Below are 12,830 nucleotides of genomic sequence, written 5' to 3'. Positions count from 1 at the left end.
CCACACCAAACAAGAATGACAAGCACATTTCGGGAGAACATCCGCACCGTAACACAACATAAACATAACGGAACAAATACCCAGAACCCTTTGCAGCCCTAACTCTTCCGGGCTACAAAAACACCCCCGCTAACCCCAACCCCGCCCACCTCAAACTTTTTCAAAGCCTGAAGTGAAGAGAAAGGTTAGGGATGAGCAAAGACAATTACAGGAAAAGTGGGAGATGCAATATTTCTTTGTTGAGCACAGGAGCACCCCGACGTGTCTTATTTGCACAGAGAAAGTTGCGGTGCACAAGGAATACAATTTGAAAAGTCATTATACAACTAGACATGCTGAGGAGTATGCAAAATATCAGGGATATGAGAGAGTGAACCGGGTTTCAAATTTTAAAACCAGTCTACTGAGGCAACAAGATTTCTTCAAGAAAGCAACCGAAAAGAGCGATGCACCAGTCAAAGCTAGCTACATGGTGAATGAGATGGTTGCTAGGGCGGGAAAGCCATTCAAAGAAGGTGAATTCATTAAAAAGTGCATGTTAGTTTTTTTTTAAGAAATCTTTTCTTGCGGCCCAGCCTCACCCAGTTTCTTCATCCAGTCGCCCCAAGGTAAATTGAGTTTGAGACCCCTGTTCCAGAGGGTATACACAGGAATGAAAAATGATCATAAAATGCTTAAAGAACAGCATAGCATTGACAGTTACTAGTGTAACTATACAACGTTTAGTGAATGTTATCTTTTAAAACTACTGTATAAACCTTTTCCCCCATTTGAACAGGTTTATGTCTAACATGACACAAATATTGTTGGTCCTTCAATTTGATGTCCTGACACATCTCTTGTAATTGTGCTTTCAGGGCGCCAACAACATCCAGGCACGGCGGGCAGTGAAGGACACCTTCTCTAACCCGCAGTCCCCCCAGCCGTCGCCCTACAGCTCGCCCAAGTCCCAGCATAAGACTCAGCAGAGCTTCCTGCCACCAGGCTGGGAGATGAGGATAGCCCCCAACGGGCGACCGTTTTTCATCGACCACAACAGTAGAGCTACAACCTGGGTGGGTTATAACTAAAGTATTCTCGTGCTTTGAAACCCACTCTCATACTCTTCCCTTTATTTTCCTCTGAACACTAGGAGGATCCCAGGTTGAAATACCCAGTCCATATGAGGAATAAGAACTCCATGGAACCAGGTGACCTTGGCCCTCTTGCTGTAAGTACACTTTGCTAACATATACACTACATTACATTGCCATAATTAGGACACGCTCTGAAATTTTCAGGTGTTTTTCCCTAAACCAAACTGATGCCATGTTTTTACATTTGCCATGATGCAAACAGTGGACCCTCCAAAGTTTCCTTTTTTTAACCTCACAGAAAAAAATATAGAAATATATTTTATCCATCCCACGGTCAAAATGGTTGTCAGTACATTTTTCCTTTTTACAATCACTTGAATTAATGATGGGGCATCTCTTAAAAGCCAAAGAAAGAGCAAAAAAATTAAATGCTTGAATTGCTTCACATAACATTCTGAGAACCAGTGTCCTCTGCAGTGGACATTTGTTTTGGTCTATTTATTTTTTTGTCAGTTCTAAATTTCAAAGGAAAATAGCTCTGTTCAGTTAATCCACTGCAGAGGACGCTGGTTCTCAAAAGGATTGCCTACTAATTACTTTGTACTTAGAAGCTAGATTTAGCCAATAACAACAACACTGCACTTTCTCATTATGTACCAACGATGGTTACGATGAGTAAGGGTGCATTCACAAACCCCCAGAATTATGAGTATCGACAACCAAGTAGTTTTTTGTACGTTCTGTATTTCCGCATTTAATATGACAAATTGTTGTGCATTTCGTTTTTATAATTTTTTCATGTATTAGTTAGATTATTAAATTTGTATAATTGAAGCATTTATTAATTAAGACTCATCTGTAATAATATTTAATTTATTATTGACAAATAAGTATTGTTTCTTTTATTAGAATTTTTTTATTTACATGTTTTCCAGTTTTTAATTACGGGTTTGGGCACCTTTTAAGCACCAGCACTGTTTCTAAGGTACCGATTTGGTACTAGTAAGGGATATATTATTGGTATGTAAATTATTATAGAACCATTATAAAATGGTTCACAAAGGCTGTAAAATGGTTAAAAAGGTAAAAAAAAAACATTGATACTTATAATTTTTAAGATCATTGAATGATTACATTTTTGATCACGCTTAAAATCAGACAAAAACACAGGATGGGAGTGTAACAATGTCAATTAAATATTCTATTTATTTCCGATGATTAGCTCTGATTTGTTTTTGCCTTTAAAGTCGTCCTGTGTCCAAGAACTTATTTTCTGACTTTGTAAACAATAACAAAAACAATGAAAAACGATTTTGTGATGATAAAAAATATCAATCTAATCACTGTAGTATCGACCATATACTCTTACTATACTTGCTATTGTTACTGTCTATTTACTGTAGATCAATTGCCAAACAAGCTCTTGTTTAACAATTAGCATAGCTTATGGTACCCTCCTACTATTTGTAATATACCACGTTGAGGTATTCTTCGTCCTCCAGTAATAATGATACTTTACTTGTGAGAAATGTAGTTTATTTGCTGCCACGGAGGCGAATATAGGTAACGTTGGCTGCTAGCAAGGATGTGCATTCCGTTGAGGACACGGTTTGCTTGTCGCTGTCAAATTTTCAAGACACATCTAGAATGTGTTAACATGCATTATCACGATATAATATTAAAAGCTTTGTCAGCCAAATTTATATTGTTATATCACATAATGCGCAACCCTAGTACTAGTATTGGTTAAAATGTAAATGATACCTATCCCTACTGCTACATCGCAACTACTTCAGTGTCTGGTTCTATGGTTGTTGGTACATTTTTCTTTTTTCCCCCATCACAAGTATTCTTCAGAAATGGCATTTCCTTAATACTTTTGTCGGGATTTTAGGAAATATGCATGATATGCTGAATGAAGGCTTACGTGATGCGCCCTGGTCTTGCATGACGGAGAGTTTTGCGTAACTTAACACTTTTTAGTCAGATTCTGCACTGTGCATTTTCAGGACGTTGTACTAAAGAGGGTCCACTGCACTTTTCATCTTCTGAAGCTCATAATTAAGGCGTTATCTGGCCATCAAACTTCACAAGGCATTTCCTTTTTAGTCGTCCCAAGAGTGGAGGCAGCCAGGGTGGAGTGAGGGGGTCCGTCCAAACAATTAAACAGGAGGAAGTGTAGTCTGGAGGATGTGATTGTTCTGTAGCTCGAACTCCTAACAAAAGGCACCAAACATTACAGTAGCGCCATGTTGACTTAATGTGAAGCATCATGGCTTTGTACATCTTGACAGGAGTGTGTGTGTGTGTTTGTGTGTGTGCGCATGTGTTCTCTCTCTTTCTCCTCTTCTTCTGTTCTGGTGGATCTAATGTACGCTACTTCTTCCGCACCTGGCCATGTCTGTTTGGCAGAACCTACTAGAGGAGGTTGGTTGGCTCCCTCCCTCTGCCTGCCCACCTACCTTGTCTGGTCCGCCACGCCGTGGTCACATCATGCCTGCAGACAGCCATGCGCTTTTTTTGTGCTTTTTTATATATTTGCTCTTCTTCTCTGTTCTCTATCTCTCTTGTGGCCAGCATGGATGGGTTGTACCGCTCCCTTCTTTATCATCCACCCCTTTCCAGCTTCCTCTCTCTCCGCACAGCCTCTGCACCACAACCCCTCCCTTTTGGCTCTCTCCTGCGGCCCTCTAAGATTACGCCATGTCTGTGTAACTTTACCATTGGGTCAGAGAAGAAAGCACCTTGCACACTTTTAAGCAAGGATTTGTAGAAGGTGTGAAGGTTTAAAGAGAGGCAAAAGCAACTTCAGACGATTGAAACTTGCATGTCTCTGCATTTCTTTCTCCTGCAGCCAAGGACTGCTGCTGTGGAGGCTTGGCCTGTATAGCCCCACCCCTTGCTCCCTCAACCTTTTTATTTTAATTGCCAGACTGCCGGTGCTGAGTGCGTGCGTATGGCCTGTGACACCGTCACTGATGGCGCTCCAGTTTAAAAGTAGTAGTTGTGATTAACTTTCAATGTTGTGTGCTCCTACACTAGTCCTGACTCAAATAGCAGAGAAAACTCCCTTCAATTTGATTGACCTTTCCAGTGTTTTTGGACCAAGTTCAATCAAGCCTCAAATAAAGGATGGATTCGAATGACTATTTGAGCATGGCTTGTTAAAATGGTGATTCACTTTCTCCCCCGTACTCCCATCTCATGCTTCTTTTTGTTTTGTTTTTTTCAGCCTGGATGGGAAGAACGAGTTCACACAGACGGACGCACCTTCTACATTGACCACAGTAAGCTGACACCAAGGCTGCCCTAGTTTTTATTAGTTTTAGTTTTTTAATCAAACAATATGCAGTTATATAAGTTTTAGTTTTTTTGTTCATTCTGAATACACAAAATGGAACCTTAGACAAAACAATAAAAAACTCAATTTTGGGAGGCTTTATGCAGGTTGAAAAACAAACCTGTTTTGCTAAAACAAAATTTTAAATGTTATTCTCTGTGGGACCCAAACTTTTTAAAGTATGTCTATGTAAAGTATCCATTTTACTGTATATAAACTAAACATTAATCAAAAATAAGTTTTTGATGACCAATAAACCATTCATTACCAGGGGCCCAATTTTTAACTTTAATCTACTGTGAAGTTTATGCAATTTAGATATCATATTTAAGCATTCCTTTGTGTAAAAAAAAACACACCACAGTAATTAGTAAATTACAAATTGATACTGGATGTTTTTTCATTTTCGGAGCGAATGTTATAAATAATTATCCAAAGCAAAAACAAACGTACTAGTAATACAAGTACGGATGGGTATTGAATTCTGTACTTTTTATAGGTACCGACTGATGTCCGTCGGAACTGCAAAGTACCGATTCATGTAAAATCAAACCGTGCTCTATTTCAATTGTCTTCAATTGACTACTTCCTGACGTGTGCCCGCAAGCATGCAATTGCAGTCGTTCTGATGTTAGTTCTCCTAACAAAAGCAACCAAAATAATCAGTCTAAATATAGTTCTAAACATACTGCAGCTCGTAAATTTACAAAAAAACTTGCTTTTATTGTGTCAAAGTATAATTTTGGGGCAGTTTAGTGGCCGTATTTGATGCGCTCTGCTGCTACATTCATGCAGTTTTAAGTCACCAGCTGGCACTGTAATACGCGCCTGCCGGCGTAATGTGCGTCAGAAAATACACAACAAACAAAAATAAACGTATTACCCTCATTTTGCCAAAATCCTCATCATCTTTGGACTAACAACTTGACTTGTGAATCAGAAAACAAACAAACAGGCACTTGTGTGCGAATCGATCAATTTAAAAGATATTTGGCAGGCTCACAGATAAATGTATAACTTGTTGCGCTTGTAGCGTGAAAGCAAGACAACTTGGAAGTATCGTTTGACACACAAAAACGTGTGCGTCGTTTATTCCTCCAAAACTCGAATCAATGAACGCTTACGTCACACACCCTCAGCAGCCTGCCAGTACTGCGTAGCAGCAGCAGCAGTGGGAGTGGAAGAATCTGCCATGGGTCTTTCTGTCTCAGCCGGAAGGAAAGCAGCCACATAGGTCGGTTGGGAGGCTAAAAAGAACTTATCAGCTTCAGCAGCTAGTTTGCGGCAGTCCAAAATGGCGGTGTTGGCTAAAGCAGCCCGCACCTGAGAAGGCAGGAGTCTCAGGAAAAGCTGCACGAAGAGGAATCCTGGTCTGTGCTCACCTAAGAGGCTTAACATTTTGTCCATTAGTTCAGAGGGCTTGCAATCGCCAAGCCCCTGCAACGAAAAAAGGCGGCTAGCTCGCTCCGTGTCGGAAAGTTGAAATGTCTTTAAGAGGTGAGCCTTCAACGTGAGGTACTTGTTCCTCTACGGTGGGTGCGTAAGGACGCTAACCACTCTGGTCGCCGTCGCGCTCCCGAGGGAGGACACAACATAATAAAATTTAGTGTCGTCCTCGGTGATACCACGCAGGCCGAACTGTGCCTCGGCCTGGGCAAACCATGCAGTCGCGGAAGATTCCCAGAACTCGGGCAGCTTTAAAGAACCCGCATTCGCCGTCATGGTCAATAATATTCACTGAATCAGTTCAGTGAAGCGTCGGGGTCACCAGTATTGCGCTTGTAGCGTGAAAGCAAGACAACTTGAAGTATCGTTTGACACACAAAAACTTGTGCGTCGTTTATTCCTCCAAAACTCGAATCAATGAACGCTTACGTCACACACCCTCAAAAATGGCGGGAACAACAAACCCCCACCTTTGGGAGAATCTCCTGACGGCCACTTAAAGGGGCCGCACTGAAATACTCACTCTTAACTGCATATATGAATGTAAACAAGAACAACATTGTTATGTGCACAATAGAACAATGGCAGTGAACAATGAGGACAAAGTCAAGTAAACAGGTGTGGTGAATTATGTCCTTAAATCAACCGCTACAAGCTCATATTTGAATAGGGTTTCCAATTAAGTTTTTACTCAGAGTTCCAAGACGAGCCATGCCTTGGCGGGTAGCGGATTTTAAGTTCCTACCGCTACAAACTTTTCTTGGCAAGATTAGATAACCCTAAAAAACTGAAATCAGCGTCTTTAGCGAGAATGGTGTCACTTTCGCAGCTCTATTCAGTTTTCCATATAGCTCTTCAGAAGATACAGGTAAACGGGTCCTTGTTAGCCCGTCGGCTTTGTTCGCCCCCAAGGAGCACACCACACGGCATGTTTACAAGACGATAAAACTCTTCAAATAAAAGAAATGTCTCGTGAGGAGGTGCAGAACAACATAGGGCCACCAGCATCAAAGTTGTAGCAATCATGGCGCTCTAAAGTCACGCGAGTGCCTTTTGACAAATCATTGAGGAGATTGGCCGAAATCAGGTTGGCCAAACTCTCTCTATACATGGCTCTGCCGTAGTCTATACAGTACACTACTGCCATCTAACTTTTCACCAAGTACAACCTCAGAAAACACTTGGCTCTCCAAGTACCACCATAATGACCAACAATAACATACAGTAGCGAAGTAGGCCAAATTATTACTTTAAAACAAGGAAAAGGTTTTATTTAACAAGTGTATTTAATATTTTTGGCCACTGTAACAATACATACGATTTGAACAGTAACACTATGTTTGACTATAGGAAAATAAAATACTGTTCTCAAATAAGGAATCAATTAAAAATAATTGCACATAAAAGTTAAAGTACCTCTAGATGTAGCTCTCGTACCAGTAGTGGTACACTTACCACAGTTTGAGAATGCATGCAGTACAATACTTGCAAATGAGATACAGAAGTGTAAGCAAATAAGATAACTGAACGGCACGGCTCAGTGTTAAATGTTTAAAAAATGTACATTTAACAATTGACATTTATTACCACATTTGAACACACACAAAAGTACAACAAATTGTTACCGTTGAGTACCGGTATTAATTCCCAGGTACCGGGAATTCAAATGAAGATATCCATCCCTACCTATTGGTAAGAAAAAGCTTTCTTACCAATGTTATTAGTAAATGAAAATCAGTACTCTTTGTATTAATTATAGATTTTTTTCCTAAAAAAAAAGACAAAGTGTAAAAAGAAGCCAACCACTTTTAATATGTAAATTAATATCTATACTCTATGTATATTTCTTCATCTTCTGAAATAAGTAGCGGTGTAACAATTAATCGATATGTTGATTTGAATTCCTAAGATTCAACTACATCGATCTATGCTTGGAAAGTTTGCCTTCCAGCATCATTTAAAAGGCAATCGATCAATGTTATCGATAGTAGAAAAAGGAAAACAGAAGAATGGCAGACATTTATAGGAAGGTTAGCACTTTTAATGAAAAGGACGTTATACGCTACTCAAATCTATCTGCAAAACAAGAATGACGGATACCTACGGTGGTCAGGAAAGGTCACAATAATTACAAATGCGACAATACAATAACATAAATTACAACACAACTTGCAGCTATAGCACGATTGCAAAAGCCACAACAAATCCAAACTCCACAACAGAATGATATAAAACCGCAACATAACTTTATTCCACAAAGGATGTGACGCACACAATGGAAGTGACAGTGGAGCAAGTTTCTCAGCCGGACCAACGGTGTAATGAACATATTATATTAGTGTTATTGAAAAAGTAAAAAAAAAGTTATTTATGACTGAAAAAATGGTCACACTTCACTTACTTTTCCAATGTTGTTTATTACGCCGTTTTTGTACTTTCCACCTCAGACGCTGTCACTTCCTTTGCGTCTTTATATTGTTGTGTTTTGGCTTACCCAGTAGTTGTTGTGTTATGGCTTTATGTTGTTGGGTTCAGGCATTTATTTGTTGTGTTTTTGCAATTGTGCTAGAGCTGAAAGCGGTTGTGCTGAGGCTTCATGTTGTTGTGTTGTGACGTTTGCATTTGTTGTGACTTTTCTATGCCACCTTAGCTCTTTATTAAAATAAGAGAAGTAGTAAGTCAAACTACTGCTCATTTAACTTGTAAAGATTTGGTTGCACTTAATTTTTTAGGTAAACCTACTGTTCAACATGAAGGTGTGGTTGCACATTATTTTTCCTATTAATATTGTATTATTTTTATGTTAAAAAACAACAGCACAAGTAGCAGGTAAATCTATTATTTAAATGTTGGTTACTGTACTTTTATTGAAAAGTTGTTGATTACTGAAAATGAGAGCAGAAAATATTAACTCTTGTTATTATAAGTGTTGGTTGCACTTTATTCAAATACGATGTGAATGCATTGGCCATTAATTGTTGTTTACTTGCTTGTTTGTATCCATAATTCCTTTACTGTATACCTAATACCCTTACAAGAAATAACAGTAATATAGGAAACTTCACCTGCAGTATCCAGTATTTATTTCACAGTCACACTGGTTGATGTTTCATATTTTTTTTGCTAAAAAGTTACTGAATTGATTTCAACTCATTGAATTGTTTCGGATCATTTCGTTCTAAATAAACTAATATCGTCCCTGAATCTACTAGAAAAGTGCTACGCTTTAGAGATCGTTTTAAACATTCCTACTTGACATACTAGTGTAAAGAAAAAAGCCAACTGCCACTATTAGTGAAGTAAAATCAATACTCTACCTTATGTTCATTATCTTTGGTAATACGTGTAACAAATAATGGACCAAAACAACAATTTGCCGCCAGTGTTGATGATTCAATTTCTTACTAATATGAGGGCTTGTGAAATGTGTTATGCAGGCATAGTTTTCTCAACAATATTCTCTCACACCTCTTAGGGGGTGCCGTTGAATCAAATGTGTTTTGTATTGGGATTTCTTTTAGATCTCATTTGCTTCTGTTTATGTTCTAATTTTATGTTTTTTCTGCCCAGCAACAGCATCTTTCAGTATTCACACACAAATGGACAACCTAGTTACTTTAAACATTCCAATCTTGTGTCTATTGTGTTTGTCTCTTACACAGATACGAAAAACACGCAGTGGGAGGACCCCCGCCTTCAGAGTCCTGCTATCACCGGACCGGTGAGTACTTTCCACTTGTGTGGCAGCATGGAAACAACACACTCCTCCATTTAACACTGGTGGTCCAATTTTGTCACCAGTCAGAGCACGTGGAGAACTCACTTAGCATGCCAACACCTCAGTGTCAATCCCCTCAAGCTGCCACATAAAGCCTTTGTTTCCAACAAGTACTAATGCTTTTTTCAGGGGTGTTCTCATTGTTGACACCGTTTTATTCAAATACCAACTGGCAGAGTGGAGTGAGACACACCAGGAGAAAATAATCCGCACGTTCAAATATGTATTCATTGGTAAGCATCAGACGTTGATTGCTGCTTTCTCATCTGTACAGGCTGTTCCATACTCCAGAGAGTTCAAGCAAAAGTATGATTACTTCAGGAAGAAACTGAAAAAACCGGTAAGGATTGCTGATTGCTTGCCTGCTGGGAATTGTGCATACAATTACAACGGAAAACTCCCCTGTTTTTCAGTTGATGACGCTTGATTGCAACTTCCCGCTGTCAGATAGAAAGCAATACGGACGCGCTTTTTTTAGCACAGTTTGTTGTATCATTGAATATTCATTGCTATCATTATGCTATTCCGTTATCCTAAATCTAATGCTGGGCATAAATAATTGTAAATGAAGAGCAGCTGGAGTACGTTAAATGTCAGAAACGTGACTCCTGAAATGATATAGCTTGAGTTCAACAACAATGTCTCTTAAGAGCAGGGTTCGTACGGGTGCTTAAAAACCTTGAAAATGCTTGGATTTTAATGTTGTATTTTCAAGGTTTGAAAACTGCTTGAATTTTGGGTGAAGTGGTTGTAAATGCATGGAAATGTTCATCACGTTTCTCGGCAGTCTGACTCAATAGGCTAAATATAAAATGGGAAAAAAATATATAGGTTTCCTTAAAAATGAAAGCTACATGCTTGATCTGTTGGCTTTGCACAAGCCCTTACATGAGGTTGTTGTCATGCCAGAGCTCTGTGTCGCCCCCAAGAGGACAGTAGTGCCATCATGCCGGGAGGTTATCGTTTTAATGAACATTAGATGGAAAATGACAAATCAAACTTTGGATAAAACGTGGACCAAATCCTCGTGTAGCCTGCTGCAAAGTATGCAAAAAGGAAATCCAGCTTTTCGCGATGGGAGAGTCACATGAAAGGTAAGCCACAGAGATTACTAGCCCTACAAGTTAACTAAAGTTTGCTAAAGTTTTGTTTTCTAACCATTTGGTACATGCTAGATTACATGTTATTTACGGACAGTTATTACGAGCTATGAAAGGAAAAAAGCGAGCGTTTGTCAATGATAAATTATAATGTTAAGAACTTCCCTCAACTAAAAATCGATTTGTTATCAAAGCCACAGTTATAAGACTAGATATGTTTAATGAAAGGTGACGGAGGTGTTGTGAAACAAACAAAATATTTTCCCTTAATTTATTATACTTATATTAATGTGGAACCGTTTTGTTAATAAATGAGTGAAATTGACATTTTGAGGGTGCGTGTACTTATATCACATTATGCAGTTTATAAGCACAAATATCGTGTGAATCAATCCGGGTTGTTCGATGTCATTGAGTGCTGTAAGTAAGAAAAAGAACAAGAAATTTGAAAAACAACACAAATGGAGACACTTTTGCAAACACCAATGACATTGAATAGTCTACAGAAACACTGCTTCATTTTCTATGCCCCACTCAGTTAATGATAACTGCTGGTTCAATGTTAGGCTTAGGTTTTAGAAGATTTTCTGTATTTTTCCCTACAGACAGCATTTGGTGACCTCAAACAACAAGGCTATGGATTGATTCACACTGGTTTTCGTCTTTTGAAGGGTACTGGAAAAACTGGGAAATTGATCTTGAAAGTCCTTAAAAACTGCTTGAATTTGGCCATGGAAAAGGTGTACGAACCCTGTAAGAGGGAACGCCTGATGTCTGAACATCATTGGTCCGTGATGCTAGTTCCATAGTGTTCAAATCCTAAAACATTTTTTTTTGTTTATTACATTATTATAAAGTTAATTAATTAAGCAGTTGCAGGCACTGAAAACATCACACAACCTTTAACTATTGTAACTGTCATAAAAGTGAACAAGTTAACTACTGTATAACAAAACTAAAGTAAAGTAAAACATCTCACCCTTTGTGACACGTCTATCGAAGAGAGTATGAACAACTCGGTTTCAGAGTTGGTCCCAAACATGGCCCCCTGTTTTCATTTGAGGGGCTTTTAACCAATCAGAGAGAATATGGCCAGACAATCTCTTAAATGATTGGTCAAAATCCCCTCAAGTGACTACAGGGCGAAATGTTTGGGACCAACTCTGAAACCGATATGTCCATACTCTCTCTCGACAGATATGCACCCAACATACCAATCCTGTCACCTAGTGGTGTTTTGTAGGTATTGCTGGAATTAATAAATGTAGATCTAGTCACAGGTCAGCATAATAACACATCTTGACCTTTGTTTACATGATTGTATGTTCAAAATAGCATCTTCTATAAGCAAATAATTGATATTTCATTCATTGCATTACTCATACGGTGCAGAGCAGACATACAGTACCTTTTCCTCTCGCAGTTGGTGCCGTTTCTGGTTCTATGGTTGTCATCGCACTTTTCCTCTTTGTCATCACCAGTACCCTTCTGTAGTGACATAAACAAACAAAAACAGCAAAGTGATGGTTATAACTTAAATACTTGTCAGATTCACTGATTTATAAACTCTTTCCTTAGATTTAAAAAAAATATTTTTTCAAATAATGTGGAAGGTCTAATGCGAGGTAAATGTACTCCAATTACAATTTCATTTAGCTTTTTTTGTATTGTGTCTTAAATGTGACTACTGTACCATTTATCCATTCGTATTTTGTGCCGCTTGTCATCATTATGGTCACTGGTTTTATTGCAGCTGACTTCAAGCGAGAGGCGGGTATACCCTGGTCTGGTCGCTAGCCAATCACAGGGCTTATATAGACACACAACCATTCCCATTCACAGCGTCTCTAATTAAACTAACATTGCACATTTTGTAATGCGGGAGGAAACCAGGGAACATTACAACTCCAAACAAAGATTCCCAAATGAAGATTTAAACCCTCGATCTCCTGACTGAGGCCAACGTTCTAATCACTTGACCACTGCGTAGCTCCCAATGGGGATAATAAGATTTTACCACCGCAGCACACAGGAAGAAGCATTAAGAGTTATTTGGATTTGTGTGTGACTACAGGCTGACATTCCCAACC

The 12,830-nt window shown here is 38.9% G+C and overlaps 1 protein-coding gene across 17 annotated transcripts in view; it reads left to right on the top strand.

Annotated features, from left to right (window-relative positions):
• nedd4l (NEDD4 like E3 ubiquitin protein ligase) overlaps window positions 1-12,830 on the top strand; it is a 107,793-nt gene that overhangs the window by 78,338 nt on the left and 16,625 nt on the right. For all 17 annotated transcript variants that reach the window (XM_062031326.1, XM_062031324.1, XM_062031322.1 and 14 more), the window contains 6 exons: window positions 858-1,055; window positions 1,133-1,210; window positions 4,309-4,363; window positions 9,525-9,583; window positions 9,915-9,980; window positions 12,815-12,830. The exon at window positions 12,815-12,830 is cut by the window's right edge and continues 214 nt beyond it. In XM_062031326.1, the coding sequence (XP_061887310.1) occupies window positions 858-1,055; window positions 1,133-1,210; window positions 4,309-4,363; window positions 9,525-9,583; window positions 9,915-9,980; window positions 12,815-12,830 (472 nt within the window). The remainder of the gene's footprint in view (window positions 1-857; window positions 1,056-1,132; window positions 1,211-4,308; window positions 4,364-9,524; window positions 9,584-9,914; window positions 9,981-12,814) is intronic.

This window comes from Entelurus aequoreus, linkage group LG21, assembly GCF_033978785.1.
Source record: "Entelurus aequoreus isolate RoL-2023_Sb linkage group LG21, RoL_Eaeq_v1.1, whole genome shotgun sequence".
Taxonomy (NCBI): Eukaryota; Metazoa; Chordata; class Actinopteri; order Syngnathiformes; family Syngnathidae; genus Entelurus; species Entelurus aequoreus.
Note: the sequence above shows the minus strand (reverse complement) of the source record. Positions and strands in the feature narration are given on the sequence as shown.